The sequence below is a fragment of the Danio aesculapii genome, chromosome 23, assembly GCF_903798145.1.
Source record: "Danio aesculapii chromosome 23, fDanAes4.1, whole genome shotgun sequence".
In the NCBI taxonomy this organism is placed as follows: Eukaryota; Metazoa; Chordata; class Actinopteri; order Cypriniformes; family Danionidae; genus Danio; species Danio aesculapii.
In genome coordinates this window covers 23,072,329-23,090,099 of record NC_079457.1, presented here as the reverse complement: position 1 = coordinate 23,090,099, position 17,771 = coordinate 23,072,329, and the positions used below count along the sequence as shown (strand labels likewise).

At 34.1% G+C, this 17,771-nt stretch overlaps 1 protein-coding gene across 1 annotated transcript; it reads right to left on the bottom strand.

Annotated features, from left to right (window-relative positions):
• Positions 1-6,960: 6,960 nt before the first annotated feature.
• Positions 6,961-17,647, bottom strand: idh3g (isocitrate dehydrogenase (NAD(+)) 3 non-catalytic subunit gamma). Its single transcript, XM_056448741.1, has 14 exons — positions 17,554-17,647; positions 17,015-17,070; positions 16,820-16,831; positions 16,618-16,715; positions 16,404-16,519; positions 15,309-15,369; positions 14,956-15,088; positions 12,753-12,886; positions 12,553-12,655; positions 12,330-12,476; positions 10,456-10,550; positions 10,200-10,260; positions 8,335-8,460; positions 6,961-8,132 (listed from the first exon to the last, which is right to left on the bottom strand). Exons 1-13 carry the CDS (start codon positions 17,633-17,635, stop codon positions 8,359-8,361), a joined length of 1,200 nt encoding a protein of 399 aa, XP_056304716.1. The 5' UTR covers positions 17,636-17,647; the 3' UTR covers positions 6,961-8,132; positions 8,335-8,358.
• Positions 17,648-17,771: the final 124 nt, after the last annotated feature.

Sequence of the window (17,771 nt, the reverse complement as noted above, 5' to 3'; positions counted from 1 at the left end):
CCATAGTCATATACTTTCAAATACTTTTGATAAGAAGAAAGCAAAACTAATCAGACTTGTGTTTTCTGGTGGATTTTCCCAAAAATCTGTTTCATCAAAAGCTTTTTAGAAACGGTCCACTAAGGGGGAAAAGGGACGACGAACATCAGAGAGAAGGAGAGAGGGCTTTGTGCATGTTCTACCTTCGCTTGTTCCCTGCCTTAAATCCATTCATAAAAATGTCTATAAATGCCCTTAGTCACAGTCTAGACAGGTCTTTGGCAATCGTGATGGGGGAGGCTGTATTGCTAGAAGTATAGCATAGAATACAACTGTTCTTAGACAGAACGCCATGGATTTGTGTTTGTACTTTTAAAACCTGCTTTATATAAACTTAACATGGAACAGGTTTGAAATGTGCACAACTGATGCTATTCAAGTGCTCACAGAGTTGTAGAAGTAAACTGAGAATTGCAAGTAATTAGAATACTTTTTTACACCAATTATTGAAGTTGGATTGATTCGCTACATACTGGCTCAGTTTAAATTGGCTAAATACCACAGAGGCAGAAAAATAGTTATTAGATCATTCATCAATCATGAGAATATGTGAGAAGCTCAAATGATGGTGAAAAAACACTCCTGAACTCCTGAAATGAATGAAGAAAAGCAGCTGGAAATGAGCTGGAAAGTAAGAATGCAGTGATGGTGCCATATAAATAAGTGATGGTTTTCATGTTGTGCTAGTAAACCAAATGGAAAAGCATGGATAATTGACAGAGTTAAGAAAATGCTTAAAAGGTCAGAGAAAATAAAGACATTGTATATCAGCAGGTCATATTGGAATACGTGTCTTATAAGCAGCTTGTATTTCCTGATTACAATGGGGCTACATTTGGAAATCAGAGATTGCCTGAACACGATTTATTTAAAAAGCTCAGACCTCGCAGATATTTTCGTGCAGATCCCTTGACATTCATTGCCTGCCAGTTTCCTGAGTCATACTAACTTGTCCCGAAGAAGTTCACAAACTTGAAATCATATGGATGTCAGCTGATATGTGATGCGTGTTCATCTTTATTCTAATATTGAATCATTAGATTGAACTCTGAGCAAAAGGGAAAGATTATCATCTGCAGAGATCTTTTTCCCATCAAAATCCATTGATATCCTGTGCTCTTATGAAGGTAAACAAATAAACAGCAATATCTGATATGCTTTACTGCCTCAATAACTGAACAGCTTACAATTATAAATGAGGTCAATCAATTGCTAGTTGTATCAGGACATTATAAAGCAAAATATCTTGTCTTTTATGATCCTGAATTCCTGAGCGATGAGGATATGTAATATGACCAAGATTTAAAAAAAAAAAAACGGCAAGTCAAAAGTCTGACCTCATGTTCATTGAAATGCTGTGGCATGAATCCATGAAACATAGATCCTGCAAGACAATGCATCCTGCAAGACACTGCAGATATCTATGTGAGATAACTTATTGTGTATGGAGGGATAGATCAAAAAAGTGTATTATTCTCAAACTGATTAAACTCAAAGATTATTGAATCCTGGGTTAATTTTTTTACTTAAAACTATTTTTTTTTAAAAGAACCCAATGGTAGGGTTGGCCATATTTATCCCAAAACTGCGTTGAAACCATAGACTGTAAAAAAAATGGACGTAGTATTCGTGACGTCATCCGTAAGCTTCTGAAGAGCGCAAATGAAGCTACAAGTAGGCGTGGCTAACCGTCGCCATTTTGTTTGAGCGTCATCGCACCGACCGGGGGGTTATCAAAAAAAAGGGGGAAAAAGGCTGAGCGTCAGTGGAGATACAGATACCTGCTAGCATTTTGCTTAGATGGGTTTTTCTTTGGGAGAAATGCTTAAATCATCATTACCTGCGACTCGTTTGTGTTCTGACCACATGTGCGCTTGGTTGTATGCTATATTAATTTCAGATGACCTAAAGCCTACAGCTAATCAATCTGTCAGATTCTGGAGTACATCACAGGTCTAAAGTCTGTAAAAATCATACATTATGTTAAGTAAAACAAGTACATTTATAGATATGGTATATAAGTATATCATTTCACTCACCTGGGAAATGGAGGACACTTGAATTGGTTGTGAGCACAATTAAGTGCACACAGCATGCCATATCATCTGATAATTGTAAGAAATGAATCCAAAAGGCAATTAACTGTGTCAAGCCACATAAAAAAAATATATATATGGATATGCCGAGTTCAGCGGCTAATCAGCCAGAATCAGCTGAGGTGATGTGAAGGCGACCAGCGAGACCTAGCTGTCACTCAAGTATCCCCACCGTTAATTATGCAGACTTTTATAACTTATAAAAAAACGAAACGGATGAGTTAAAAATATTCACACCCCTCACAGTTGTCATGAAGGGTAATATAACTTGGCCAATTAAGCATTGCAGTCAGTGAATATCCAGCCTGATCTCACGAGAAAACGTAAGTATTTTACGCTTTGACAGTTTAGTGGCTAATTCATACGAATTCAAACGAGTTCAGTCGTACTAAATTGTACGATTTTAAAAAGGAGGCGTGGCACCTAACCCCACCCCTAAACCCAACCGTCATTGGCGGATGAGCAAATCGTACTAAACTGTACGAATTAGATCGTACGAATTCGTACGAATTAGCCACTAAATCAAAAAGTTACGAATTGCTGTGAGATTGTGTTGGAATATCTGTAGTTCTTAGAGTCAGCCCCCAAAGGCAAGTCGATGAATTGCAGTTTCAGTTACTTCCGTATTGGCTTCACGAGGGAGAGCAGGATGTTGAAACAATCCTACATTTTATAGTGTCATTGGCTGACAAATGCTCAGTCCTGTTCCTGGGATTACAAAAGTTTTAACACTTTTGCCTTTACGTTCTAGTATATATTACTGCATCCTTGAGACCTTCAAGTGGGAGGAACTTACCCCGTGAGTAGGTTGGGTTAAGGCAGTGGTTCTCAATTCTTAATTCCGCCCTGCACATTTTGTAGCTCTTTCTTATTTGACACACAAGTATCAGTTCATGGGTCTCTCTGTTCATGAGCTGATGATCTGAATCAGGTGTGTTAAGGAAGACAAAATGTGCAGGGTGTGGGAGCCCGAGGACCAGAATTGAGAACCACAAATGCTAAAAGGTTGAACTATCTCTTTAAGACCGTGATTTGCTGAGTAAGGTTTGTTTAATTAGGGTTGGAGCTAAATGGTTATATCTGAGCTGAAGGCATGTGAACGCCACAAAATCATAATTATGAGTATCCGAGTTTCTAAAGCCTCAACCGTTGACTGTTGAACCTCTGAACCATTTTGTGCATATGGTGGGCACGATGGCTCAGTGGTTAGCACTGCCACCTTACAGCAAGGTTGCTGGTTTGAGTGCATTTCCTGTTTGGAGTTTGCATGTTTCCTCCAGGGGCTCTGGTTTCGTTTAGTGATTACGTTTAGTGTTTCTCCACCTCATTCCTGTAGGACCACCAACACTCCATATTTTGGATGTCTCCTTTGTCTGTCTTACCCATTACAGGTCTTAGTATCTGCTAATGAGCTGAGGTTCTGAATCAGGTTCTGAAAATATGCAAAGTATGTTTTCTCTCTCTCTCTCTCTCTCTCTCTCTCTCTCTCTCTCTCTCTCTCTATCTGTATATATATATATATATATATATATATATATATATATATATATATATATATATATATATATATATATATTTATTGAGTTACTGTCCAAAAAAGTAACTAGTTGTGCTAGTTACTTTTTATGGTAATGCATTAGGCCATGTATATAGTGTTCATTGCCATGAGCTACAGCCAAAGCAACTTGAACACGCCTAATATCATAACTGCAACTTACCAACTTGTAAAAATGAACTTTTTCAGAGGAAGTAAATGTAGAAAATTTGTACAGAATGTTTGGACACCGCTACGCAAAGGGTATGGAGTTGTTTTTCAGGAAAAATGCACAGTTCTTGAGGTCTGGCCTGCATTCCTGTTCCATATCACATTGCTAAATTTACATTTATTGGTGAAGTAATAACATTACTGATGCTGAAGCAATTCAATTTACACATAGCCTAAAACACTTTTAATAGATGCACAGTCAGCACTTGTGACATTTTTACAAAATGAAACTTTTTCAACTGACCTTATAAAAAAATATGCATTTGATCATGTACCTACATTTGAAGTCAGAATTATTAAACCCCCTGAGTTATTGCCCCCCGTTTATTTATTAAAAATATTAAGCAAACATACTGTGAAAAATTCCATGCTCTGTTAAACATCAATTGGGAAATATTAAACAAAAAATAAATAAATTCGAAAGGGGTTTAATAGTTCTGATTTCAACTGTACATGACAGCATCATTTCTAAAAATGCTAAAGTTTAAAATCAGATGTATAAGAGCGAGCTACAAAAATGTATTAATTAATTAAGTTCAAGTGGATGCATATTACGTTTTTTTTTTTTTTGGCAAAACTACTGCCCGGCAGGCACAACTCTGTTTTTATAAACAGTTTTATTGGGTCTGTGTGAACATCATCTGTAAATAAGCGTTTTCAAAAATATTAAGGACATTTAGTCCTAGAACTTTAAGTAAACATATTCACAAACTCATAATTAATCTGCTTAACGCTTGATTAATAGGCTAGTTTGCATATTGCATTGACTCAAGCCTCACCTTCAGTACAATCTAAAAATGTATGATTTGTAATTAGAAATAAAGGCGTGGGAGGAGATATTAGAACAAATGGACAGACATCTGACAGGTAATTACATAATTAGAAAAATTAAAATGCACACCCAGGAGGTGACTCAGCCGTGATACAACTTGACTATCAACATCACGCGAATGACAGACCACCCAATAAATTAACAAATACATGACCTATTCAACATCCGCTGTAAGACGGAGTTCAGTGGATGATTTCCAAAACCTTCTCTCTTTTTTGATATTAACAGCTTTTAACAACTCACTCCTTTTCACTCCCATTGGATACTTGATATGCAGCACTACAGGATATTTAACCACAACATTACACAGTTCTTGACATGTCTATTAGTTCAGAGACTTGCATAATCTACTACAAATAACATTCTGCATATCTTTCCCAGCTGCTGTATTTTGTTAGCGATTGCAAAGGCTGTTGAACGGCGGTGGGAAATGGCTGCGTTTTCTGACTCATGTCATTGGAAATTATATTTCCATTTAGGATTCTCAATATTATTTTATAAGATTTGACTTCGTCCCTTGGGTTTCCCACTCAGAACAGCAGGCTATTTTTCCACACAGAAAGACCCAGCTGCAAACAATCTACAAATTTGATTTCAGTAACTCTGTCATCTTGTCAGATCATTTGGAAAAGAACACATGCGGTTTTGTGGCGGAGAATCAATTTGAACAGACTTTATTGGTTATGCGGTGTGTTGTTTCCACAAGGATACGTTTATCTAAGATTTGTTGCCCTCTAGTGCCCAGCCTCACACTTGATACATCAATCCTTTAGTCAGCACGTTGGCCTGTAACAGTTTGTGCAGGAAAACAGTATTTTTCATATAATATTTAAATATTATTCCTTGGTTCAATATCACACGGAGCGTTAGGCTGCAGTCCCGAAAAAGAGGTAATCCTTCAATCAGAGAGTTGATGTTTTCTTGTCAGCGTGTTCACTTGGATTGTGTTTGCTTTAAACTAAAGGGACTGTATTAAGTGTACTGCCAAACTCTCCAGCTCCTGAAAGCCTCAACAATACACACTTAATTCAGTTTTATAGCTCTGTGGTAAAGTTCTACAACCCTGCCTGAATATGCAGATAATAACAGAATGGGAGCAGAATAGTATGCTAAAATTCAATTGAGATATTTTGAAGAATGTGGGAAACCTGTAGCCATTGATTGACTTTAGCCATTGACTTTCATAGTAAAAAAATGCTAAGTGGAAGATCAGGAAAAGAATAAAATAGAAATCCATTCATTTCAGGGACATTGATAAACCTATAAACCTCTCTCTCTCTCTCTCTCTCTCTCTCTCTCTCTCTCTATATATATATATATACATACATACATATATATACACACACATACAGTGTTCATCATAATTGAGTACGCCCCATTTTGAAAATTAATATTTTTATTAATTTCTCAGAGAATATTAGATTAGATTAGATTCAATTTATTGTCATCACACATGTACAAGTACAAGGCAACGAAATGCAGGTATATATATATATATATATATATATATATATATATATATATATATATATATATACATAGGCAATGTATTTTGGTGCATTTAAACAAAACATATTTATTTATTCAAATAATATTTTAGTCGCCAAACATATTTAGAAATTGAAAGATAATACAATTAAATTCAAGCAGAAAATTACAAAATATTACATCCTACAAGATTTCAAACAAAAAAATTCAAATTTTTTGATTTTGTTGATTTTTCCTCTTTTTTTAAATTAAATTTGTATTTAATATTTTTCTAAAACATATAAATTGAGGTGTGCTAGTTTTTAGACCGTTATCGCAAGTTATTTTGTTAGATTTGGCTTTAGTACTGACTAATCTAATGTATAAGCACAAATATAATAATGTATAGCCTCTTATTAAAAATATGAATGTAAAAGATCGATTTGTGAGGGGTGTGCTTATATATGCTGAGCACTGCATATCCATTTCTTATGACATAATCTTGAAATTTATAGTTTTTCTATAGACACAACCACCAGCTTTAAATTTAAAGCTTTTGCTACTTAACATGCTTCAGCAGATTGTAGTTTTTGCCACATTAATGCTGTCAAATTGTCAGCCTTTGTTTGATTATGTATATTTTTTCAAATCTAAATTTGTAATGCTGTGATTCACCTCATGAATGGTTGGTTTGGTTCATGATTTTCTTAAAATCCAAATAGGGAAAAATAGGTGACACGACAGTAACAACATTGTGGATATAATAGTCACCTGCATTTTATTCATACTATATAGAACAAACTTTTAAATCAAGCCAACAGTACGGCCTTAATCTGAGTTTGGCATGTGAAAAACAAAATGCCCAAAAATGCATGTTGAGGGATTATCAGTGTCACATGACAACAAACAATGTATTTTAAAGAGGGTAACCATTTTATTCATGTGTCTGGATTACAATTTAGACATTCAGGATTTGTCAATGAGTCTATTTGATGAACATTTACAGCTTTTGTAAAGCTGCTTTGTAATAATAATTACGGGGAAGTGCATGTTTACCATAAACTGCCTGGTTAACAGTTATTTTTCAGAACAATCTTTGTGCTCAACAGAAGATAGAAACTTGATTAAATATGATAGTATTTTTTAAACCATAGTTTGCTCCCAAAATTAATGCACTTTTCAGAACTATTTTTAAAGAGAATACATCAATATAGATTTAGTTTTGCCAAACTCTGTTATATTTCAGCTAGCCAGAATAAAAATGATATTCAAAATATTGGACCGTTATGGCTTAGGAGTTAAAAGGTTGAGAAACACTGCTTTACAGTATACTCATGTTAATCAAAACAACTGTATAACTACATTACCTTTCATGTTTGATAGAAAAAGTGCTTAACTCAAAAAGATGACCGTGTGTCAGATGAGAACTTGCATATAAAAGAAGATATTCAAACTAATGTATGAAGCAGTAGACAAAAAAAAAATCTGTAGGCTGTTGAGGACACAAATATAATTAGTGAAATAAACAGTTGCTTTGTTCGTGAAGTTCATTAAAGCAAACAAAAATGATGAACCCAAAATAGTAGAACTTTATAAGAATTGAGAAATGTGGAATGAAGTTGTGCAAGCAGAAACAGAATCCTGATGGAAGACCCTCATCATAAATACAGCATTAGCAAAGCTTTAAAATAATAGAACCATTAAGACACAATATGATAACTCGAATAACACAGCAGTTCCCATGAAAAGACCAAGAAACACCACAAACACACAATGCTGACGTTGCATTTCAAATGAATCGTAGAATAAAGTTGATGTGAGACCATCTCCATGTCAAGACTGCTAGATTCAGGAATAAATCTCTTATTTCACATGAAAGCAACGTTATTAAGTCATAAATTGAAGTGCAGGTGTCCTTAAGAAGTTGATGCATCTGAAAGTAAAATTATATATATTATAGCATTGAAAAAACAGCTATGCGGATGTAATAATCTGCAAGCATATTTCTAAGAAAGCTGAGAAAATATTAACAGCTCTACCAAAGAGGAAACTACAGTTTACTTTACAGTTAAATGTGTTACTCTTGCGTGTGAATGGAAAAAACCATAATGTGCAAGAAGTAATGTGCACAGTACCAAACAGGAGTGGAGAGATTGGGTTTAGATCTCCTTGGTGAGTGGACCACCGCTCTGAATGATCCTCATGATGGACTGAACCACTTCTGATGTAGTGCCCTGCCCTCCAATGTCAACTGTGTGCAACTGCAATAGGACACATCATATTAGCAAAAGAAATAAATAAATATCGACATCTTAAAAATAAAATACTACAGATATGTGGGACCAAGTTGACTAATGTTGATATTTGAGCAACGTTTGTACAATAAAAAAAAATGCAAGCAGAAAAATCTTTTTTTGTAGTACAATCGGAAAAAAATCTACTTAAATTGACTTATAAAAAATGTATAATACTTAAATAGAGAAAAATATCAAGCAAATTTATTTTGCAGATCTAAGGTTTGGGTTTAGTAATATTTTTTTTAAACATATCTTTGCTGAATAAGTGACAGAAGACTTATCTGATGTAATATTTTGCTTAAATCTACACTCACCGGCCACTTTATTAGGTACACCTTACTAATACCGGGTTGGACCCCTTTTGCCTTCAGAACTGCCTTAATCCTTCATGACAGATTCAACAAGGTACTGGAAATATTTCTCAGAAATTTTGACCATATTGACATGATAACATCACGCAGTTGCTGCAGATTTATTGGCTGCATACCTCGATTGTAACGAGTGGTTATTTGAGTTACTGTTGCCTTTCTATCAGTGTGAACCAGTCTGACTATTCTCCTCTGACCTCTGGCATCAACAAGGCATTTGCACCCACAGAACTGCCACTCACTGGATATTTTCTCTTTTTCAGACCATTCTCTGTAAACCCTAGAGATGGTTGTGTGTGAAAATCTCAGTAGATCAGTAGTTTCTGAAATACTCAGACCAGCCTGTTTGGCAGCAACAACCAAGCCATGTTCAGAGTCACTTAAATGCTCCCCATTCCGATGCTCGGTTTGAACTGCAGCAGATTGTCTTGACCATGTCTACATGCATTGAGTTTCTGCCATGTGATTGGCTTATTTAATAATTTGTGTTAATAAGCAGTTGGGTGGGTGTACCTAATGAAGTGGCCAGTGAGTGTATCTTGGTTTACCAGCGCAGTACTTCTCAACATTAAAATGAAAAAGATTTAGGAGCGAATCATCATATTAGAATTATTTAAATTGAAACATTGAGATACTAAAGGCTAGAGTAAAGGAGCTGAAGATTCAGATTTTCATTCACAGTAATAAATTACATTTTAAAATATAATAAAACACGTCTGCATCAACAGCCTAGTGGTTAAATGCGCTGACATATAGCACCATGGTGCTCACGGTGACCCGAGTTCGATTCCCGGCTTGAGGTCCTTTGCCAACCCTTCCCTTCTCTCTGCCCCCAATACTTTTCTGTCTGAAATCTCCACTATCCTATCTCAATTAAAGGTGAACCCTTTATATTATATATATATATATATATATATATATATATATATATATATATATATATATATATATATATATATATATATATATAAATATATATATAAAAAACAAAGTATGTTGAACTGTAAAAATATCTAAACTTTTAAACAGTAGTGTAACTTTACCAACGAATTAAAAAATAATAATAATTATAAATAAATAAATAAATAAATAAATAAATAAATAATATATATATATATATATATATATATATATATATATATATATATATATATATATATATATATATATATATATATATATATATAGTAGCTAGACAGGCAGGTAATTAGACCCTAGAGTATCCTTGTCAATCAAGTTAACTGTGATCTAAAACCTGCCATACAAGAAGCACTAGACCAACCCTAAAATGTGTAAAACAGCTTGTGTGAACATAAGAGAAAGTATGTGACTGACCCTGGTCTCATTCATGGTAGTGAGAATTGCACTTCGGATCATGTTGGCATAGTCATGAAGCCTGAAGAAGAAAAGATGACACAAAACTGCTTAAAAATGCTGTGCATATTTAGCTGATTTAATAAAACAGAGAAATTCTGTCTGTAAAACAGTGCTCTTCAGATAAAAGCTGACAAAAAACTAGAAAGTAAAATATAAGTGAATAACATCATAAGATCTGACATTTATATAAATGAAAAAAACATTCATCACTTACTTGAGATGATCTAACATGAGGCAGCTGGCAAGCAGCATGGCAGTGGGGTTGGCGATGTTCCTGTTGGCAATGCTCTTTCCTGTATTCCTGGTGGCCTGTTAGAGCCAATTTAATGCCAGTCAGTCACTTAAATATACAGCATAAACACATAATTCCTTTAAAATATGCCTATTGTTAATAATTCTGATGCAAATCCGATTACACTTAACAATAAGGCTTCATTAGTTCCTATATTTACTAACATGAACTAATAATGAACAAAACTTGTTATAATATTTACTAATGCACTATTAACATCAAAATTCATGCTTGTTAACATTAGTTAATGCATTGTGAGTACTAACAATAAACAACTGTATTTTCATTTTTAACATGAACAAAGATGAAAAAGTACTGTAAAAATATTTTTATTCATTGTTATTTCATCCGAGTAAATACATTAACATAAATACTAATATTAACAATAAAAAAAAATCATATATGAAAATTGCTACCAAATATCCAATAAACAGTAGTTGCCCATCTCACAATTCATATACGTTTTCACAGGTTTATTCTACTAATTGGTTTCAGACATATGAAATGATATACAGAAATAAATCAGTAAAATATCTGAAAAGTACTGACAGCTCATTAACTGATTTCTGTATTATTATTATTAATATTATTTACATGACCTTCCCAGACAATGGACCCTTTTTAGAAACCTGTTATGACGTGTTTAAAGGTCATCAGTATCGTAAGTCCTTAAAAGTTTTCAATATTTATTTTTTTTAAAAACATCCGAACATTTAGATGTATTTCTGTACATAATATATTAACTTTGCTTCAAATGACAAAAAACGAATTCCCGATTGTGCGAGGGGTTTCTAATGCAGCGTCTATGAAGCTGAAAGTAAATTTGACGTTATTCTCAGCCTCTGTCTGCCATCATCAGTCTCACACTATTTTTTTCCCTTGTTCTGAACATCTTTATAACATCATCGTGAAGTTTTCCTTTTATTATTTGAGCAAATAAGATTGTAAACAAATTATTTGTTGCATTTTCCTTTTCACTGCGCTCTGAGTTTACCCAACTATGACGATTTCCACTACTGAGAAACCAGGAAATGTGAAAAGGATCTATATATTGTTTTTAAACGACTAAAATGTCAACAAAAGTCATCAAGTATGAGCAGAGACCAAGGCCTCATAATGCATTCTGAAAATATAAATATATACAGTTGAAGACAAAATGTTTAGCCCTACTAACTTACCTTGCAAAATGATAGTTAGAAATCAATTCAATTTGTTTATTTATATAGTGCTTTTACAATGTAGATTGTGTCAAAGCAGCTTAACCATAATATAAATCCATAATATACAGAAAATATCTATAAATCTCAAACTACAGTATATTATTAACATTTTTTTTACAACTTAGCATCTCTCTAACTATTTAAAGGTAGTTAAATTTTTTAATATATCAAAATATTTTCCCTTAACCCAGTTTATTGCCTGTTGACTACTATCAGTATGCCATTCAGAGGTTTATATTCTCAAGAAGTCTACACATTGTAAATAAGTAGCTATATTAGGCAGACTGAGACTTTGCTGGCCGCTATTTTAATGTAAAAGTATAGTTTAGAAAAAATGAAAATTTACTCTCCCTTAAATCATTCCAAACCTTTACAAGTTTATTTTTCCTGTTGAATGGCTACCGGTTTCCAAAACATGTTCTTCTGTGTTCAACAGAAGAAGGAAACTCAAACAGGTTTGGAAGAGGTGATAAAAGGACAACAGAACTTTCATTTTCCAATTAATTATTCCTTTAAACCTGCCAAACAAATGAATGTGCGCTAATTGTCCCTGGTTTTTTTTTTTTTTTTACAAACCGTCTCAAACACAGCGTAGTCTCGGCCATAATTTGCACCAGGAACTAGACCAGGTCCGCCAACCAGCCCGGCACACACATTGCTGACCACATTGCCATACAGATTGGGCATAACCATGACATCAAACTGGTAAGGCTTAGAAACAAGCTGAAAAAAATAAATATAAATCACAATAAATACACTGCTGCACTTATTTATTATTATTATTATTATTATACTTCACCTGCATTGTGGTGTTGTCTACAATCATATTTTCAAACTCAATGTCTGGATATCCAGAGGCCACTTCTTTACAGCACTGCAAGAACAGCCCATCCCCCAGTTTCCTGGTAAAGGAGAGAGCGAGAACGCATTATGAGACCAGTGACATTCTTGACTGTGACACAAATAATAGTAAAGATGTCAAGTAGTAGCACAACTAACATGATGTTAGCCTTGTGGACAGCTGTGACCCTGCGGCGGCCTTTCTCTCGGGCCAGTTTGAAGGCATAGTCAGCGATGCGGAGAGAGTTGTTCCGTGTGATGATTTTCAGACACTCTACAACTCCTGACGCACTCTGAAACACACAGGATATTAGCATTATTTACAGATCAAAATAGAGCATGAAATGATTTTATATGCGATTAAAGGACATAGTAATTGTAAGCTGAGAAAATATCATACACTATTTCTTCTGTGCTATTAAAGGACTACAGAAACATTCCAAGCACGGGATTGTGGCCTCCTGGCATGCCACAGTTCATCACAGCTGCCTTTCACCATTCACAATTCATCTGTTTTTGATCTTCCTTCATATAACTTTGCTATGTTTGGTGTCATTTGACAGTTTATGACTTAAGCGTTGTATTAATGAAATCATTAGACAGATTGATGTGTTTCAATATATAATCTATTTACTATTGTTGAGTCATGGCCTGAGGAGATATGTTAATATACTTCTCCCACACTTTATCTCCTCAACTTTGCTTTCATGTTCAGCTGGTTTTGGGGGTTGGTTTTCACTCGTTTCACAATGCTTTGCTCAGGGTATAAGAAGGAAAGGTAACTTGATTAGGGAGAATGACTTTTACTCTGCTTCTGCACACTGGTGCGTAGCCTCATATGCTAACAAAGGTAGTTTCACAGTCTTTGTTACACAGAAGTTCATGTTACAGCTAAGTTTCTTTATACAGTATGTTAGTTTGTTTCATTCTACAGTCTGTAGATTTAAACATGTAACTTTATAAACAACTTTGCCTGCATTAAGGCTTTGAGATTCTTTCTCTTTATCAATGTTGATAACTTTAATTACAATGGAGTCAGATAAATAATTGCTTTAAACACGCCATCCGTCTACTGCTTTCTGTTTCAGATTATTCATTCAGAACTGTAGCGTAAGCTTCAAACCTTACAGAAGTTTGGGAGTGAATTCAAGGTGTCATTCATAAATTGAACAGCTAATTGAGTATCTTTTTATATCATTTACATTTAGAGTGTCTAAATAACAGTTAGAAGTTTTTTTAATAAAAAATAACAAAATAAAATTATCTATCTATCATAGCGTATACTCCCCATTATCACTGCACTATTTAATATTTGCACATTTAAAAATTGCACATATTCATAGCACTACATTATATTAATTCATTTTGAATTGTAAATACCCACTGCACATATGCATTTGTAATTATGTTCACATATATCTGCATACTTCTGATTATTAATAGCAATCTATACATATAGTCATCTATTGTTAATCTGTTCATAGCTTAAAAAACCTGTATATAATGTTGATAGTACATCTATCTGTAAACATTACCCATAGTTTTTCTATAATTGCACTTTATAACTTATACCTATATCCTGCACTTGCTGCTATTGCACTCCTGTTTAGAACTAAACTGCATTCCGTTGCCTTGTACTTGTACATGTTTAATGACATTAAAGTTGAATCTAAATCTAATCTAATCTATCTATCAAAAATATATTGAAAAAATACAATGCATAAAACAAATCTACACATTTAAATGACTTTGATAGGAATAAATTACATTACCACTGGCCTCCATTACATAATATATTAAAATAGGATAAAATTGTAATATTTGAATTTGAAAATATTACTGGTTTTACAATATTTTAAATGGTTATACTATTCTAGTGTGTGTATTTTAAGAACTAAGTTTAAATGATGTACTTATAACAACTGTAAATCGAATACCAAATTGTACAGGTATGTTAATATGCATAATTTACTGTTATTACTGTAGTACATACATGTAGCAAGGACACTAAATTAAGTTAATTTAAGAATTAGAAGAATTTCATTCATTCATTTTCCTTCGGCTTAGTCCCTTTATTTAGCAGGGGGTCGCTGCACATGAATGAATCACCAACTCATCCAGCATGTTTTACGCAAGGAGTAGCTGGAGCTCAGCTCTGCCCATGTGGCTCTTGGAGAATTTGACCAACCTTAAACTTTTTAACAGAGAATAATTATTGGTTGCAATGAATATATCCAATAGAATAATAATTTTTATTGTCTACATTAATAAACTTACACATATATACATCTTGACACATTGTGATGAGAAAAAATGTTAGAAAAATGTGGAGCTGTGTGAGAAGGTGTGCTAAACTCCTGACCTCATGCTCAAGACTGCTGTACTCGCCCTCTGTGTTCTCCCTGATGATGATGATGTCAATGTTTTTGTGGCGCGTCTGGACTCCAGGAAGTGACTGGCAGTGCATCACATTGGCATACAGATCCAGACTCGTGCTGAGAGAGAAAGATAGAATGACAGCTGTGCTGAGAATGAACTAAAGTGAATCAGTCTAGACACACATTTACAAGCAGGAAGCCAAATCTAAGGCACTATGACATCAGTTATTAAACTCAAGCTGAGAAGCTCAACAACTTTAGCATACAGAAGCATAAACATCTCATGGGGAGTATTATTAATAGATTGGTTGTCAAAATATTCATCTTCCTGCCTTACCGTAGAAGATTGTTTCTTGATTTGTGGTTAGGAGGCATTGTGTGATTGGTTTCAATGTTACCTAGGAAAAATAAATAAATAAAGAGATGAAATTAATTAAATAGCTTCTCAAAAATCTTATTAAAGGTGCCATAGAGTGCATTGTCTCAATATGTCAAATAGTTTTTTGATATCTACAGTCTGTGGCTTGGATAGAGGGAACAATTCTCCAGAAACAGATTTATATGCTCATTTATTTTTTATTATGCTCATTTTAAGCATAGAAATTGTTTGAAAAGCTCAGTTTTGACCCTATTTGGAACGGTCATGAATATTAATGAGCTCTGTCTGACACTCACAATGTTCTATGCGAAATACACACATAAAAAACAAGCATACTTCACAGTTGTCAAAAAAACTGTAAACAAATTGATTAAATTCCTTGTTAAATATAAATATTATATATGAAATTAGAGTTAGCAATTAATATCAATTTTCACACAAACAGATGAATTTTTGAAGTGAAAAAAAAAAACAAAAATTAACAGTAGGAGCTGAGTAATATAACAATAAGATGCATAAACACTTATTTTTAGCAGTCTACATGTGTTTGTTGCAAATTTTACAATATACACGTTAAACTAGCAAATGACAAAGTTTAAACAGACCTTTTGTCTCTTCAGAGGGCCCTTAATCAATTTATAATCTGTCTTTCCTGAAGTTTGCCTTCTGACAATCAGCTGTGATGAGATTATCCATGATTGGTTCCATTACTCGAGAGCTCAATAATGCCAGTCTCACTTACAAAATAAGATTCCAACATAAATAGTAAGTGTAGTACAAGCTTGGGCAAACTTAAAAATAAAAGGAAAATTAATCATTGTTCTAATCTCATTTGAAAACATTGTGGTCAATCAAATGCTCCCTGGTGCATGCAATATTAATGATCCCATGTTGATCATCAGAGTGATTGTTCAGAATGATGGTGTGTGAGGCTGATGGTAATGCATGTCATTTCAATCTACTAAACTGGTATATCCAGATTTTCATTCAATGGCACATTTAATAATAAAGGAATTGACATAACCATGTCAGTTATTAGCTGGATTTACAGACCCTTAAGAGCAACTCCGTTACGCCGGATGGCCATGATCGCATTACTGATGTCATCCTCACTGGTTGATGAAGAATTAACATGAACAACTTCAAAATCCACAGGAACACAGCTGAACCTATGTTTTTACAGGAAATTCTTAGCATGGAGACATATTTGTTTATCAGATGCTGGTAAAGATGCTGTATAATTGTGGAAAGCATTGATTTGACCAACCTGAAGAGCTCCCGCACATGGTTGAGCAGCTCTGGTCCAATCCCATCTCCAGGAATAAGCGTTACTGTATGCCGGCCTCCATATTTAGCAGGAGGAGGCTGCAAACAGACATAACGAATGAATAATCAGTGCCTGTAATACACATACACAACTCATGGGAATTGATGTTTTACTGTTTACTTATATGTTGCTTTATACTTACTATGATACGCCCCTTCTGACAAAACAGGATCGGAGGAAGCAAAGAATACAAAATAAACAGATTAGTAATGAAATAAATTAGGATCTGCAGTTGTTTATGTCATAACTTAAGATTTTTTTTTTGTTTTTAGCTCCAGTTAGTACAGTAAAATATACTTTTTTAGACAGACAGACAAACAGGTAAACAATAACCCACAGAGTATGTAGGTTTCCCTCTCTGACTGATGACTCCAGCGCCAAAGACCTGCAAAAACAAATTGATTTTGAGGTAAAGTTGGTTTTATAATCACACATTCTGACTTTCTCCTTAATAATATAATTTCATATAAGTATTCTTTGCAAATTCTACATGGGTAAATCATATTCGCAGTCAACTACGATCAAAGTGTAACATTGTTCACAGTCAAATAAAGAGTGATAATGTTGTTTTCAAGTCATTCTTGCATGTGATTTCAGACCGAATATTCAAAGCACCATGGTAAACAATATAGGAAGCAGGTCACAAATTGAAACTGAACGAATGTGTAAAAATAAAATTAAATTAAAATTATACACGTGAAAAGTTGAACACGACTGAGAAGAAAGATGTGTATGATGCAGACTTGTACACAAACTGCTGTTCAGCAAGCGAACTCTGACCTTGTCTTTGTAAAATGTCACGCTAATTTGTACACAAATTTCCTAATTATATATGGCACAAGATTTCTGTAGGTATGTTATGTAAATATAAACACCGTACCTTTGCTGTATTTGCCAACTGCCTTCCCAATATTGGTTTTAAAGCTTTAGTAAGAGTGGCCATCATGACAGTATGCATGTGTGCAATGTTCCGGATCTAACAACGAACGATGAAGAAGGGTTCCGGGCTGCTTTTTAAAATTCAACAAATTTATTCTTTAAATCAATAAATAAATCAGTATACGCACAAGAATCACTGATTAAAACAAACCATA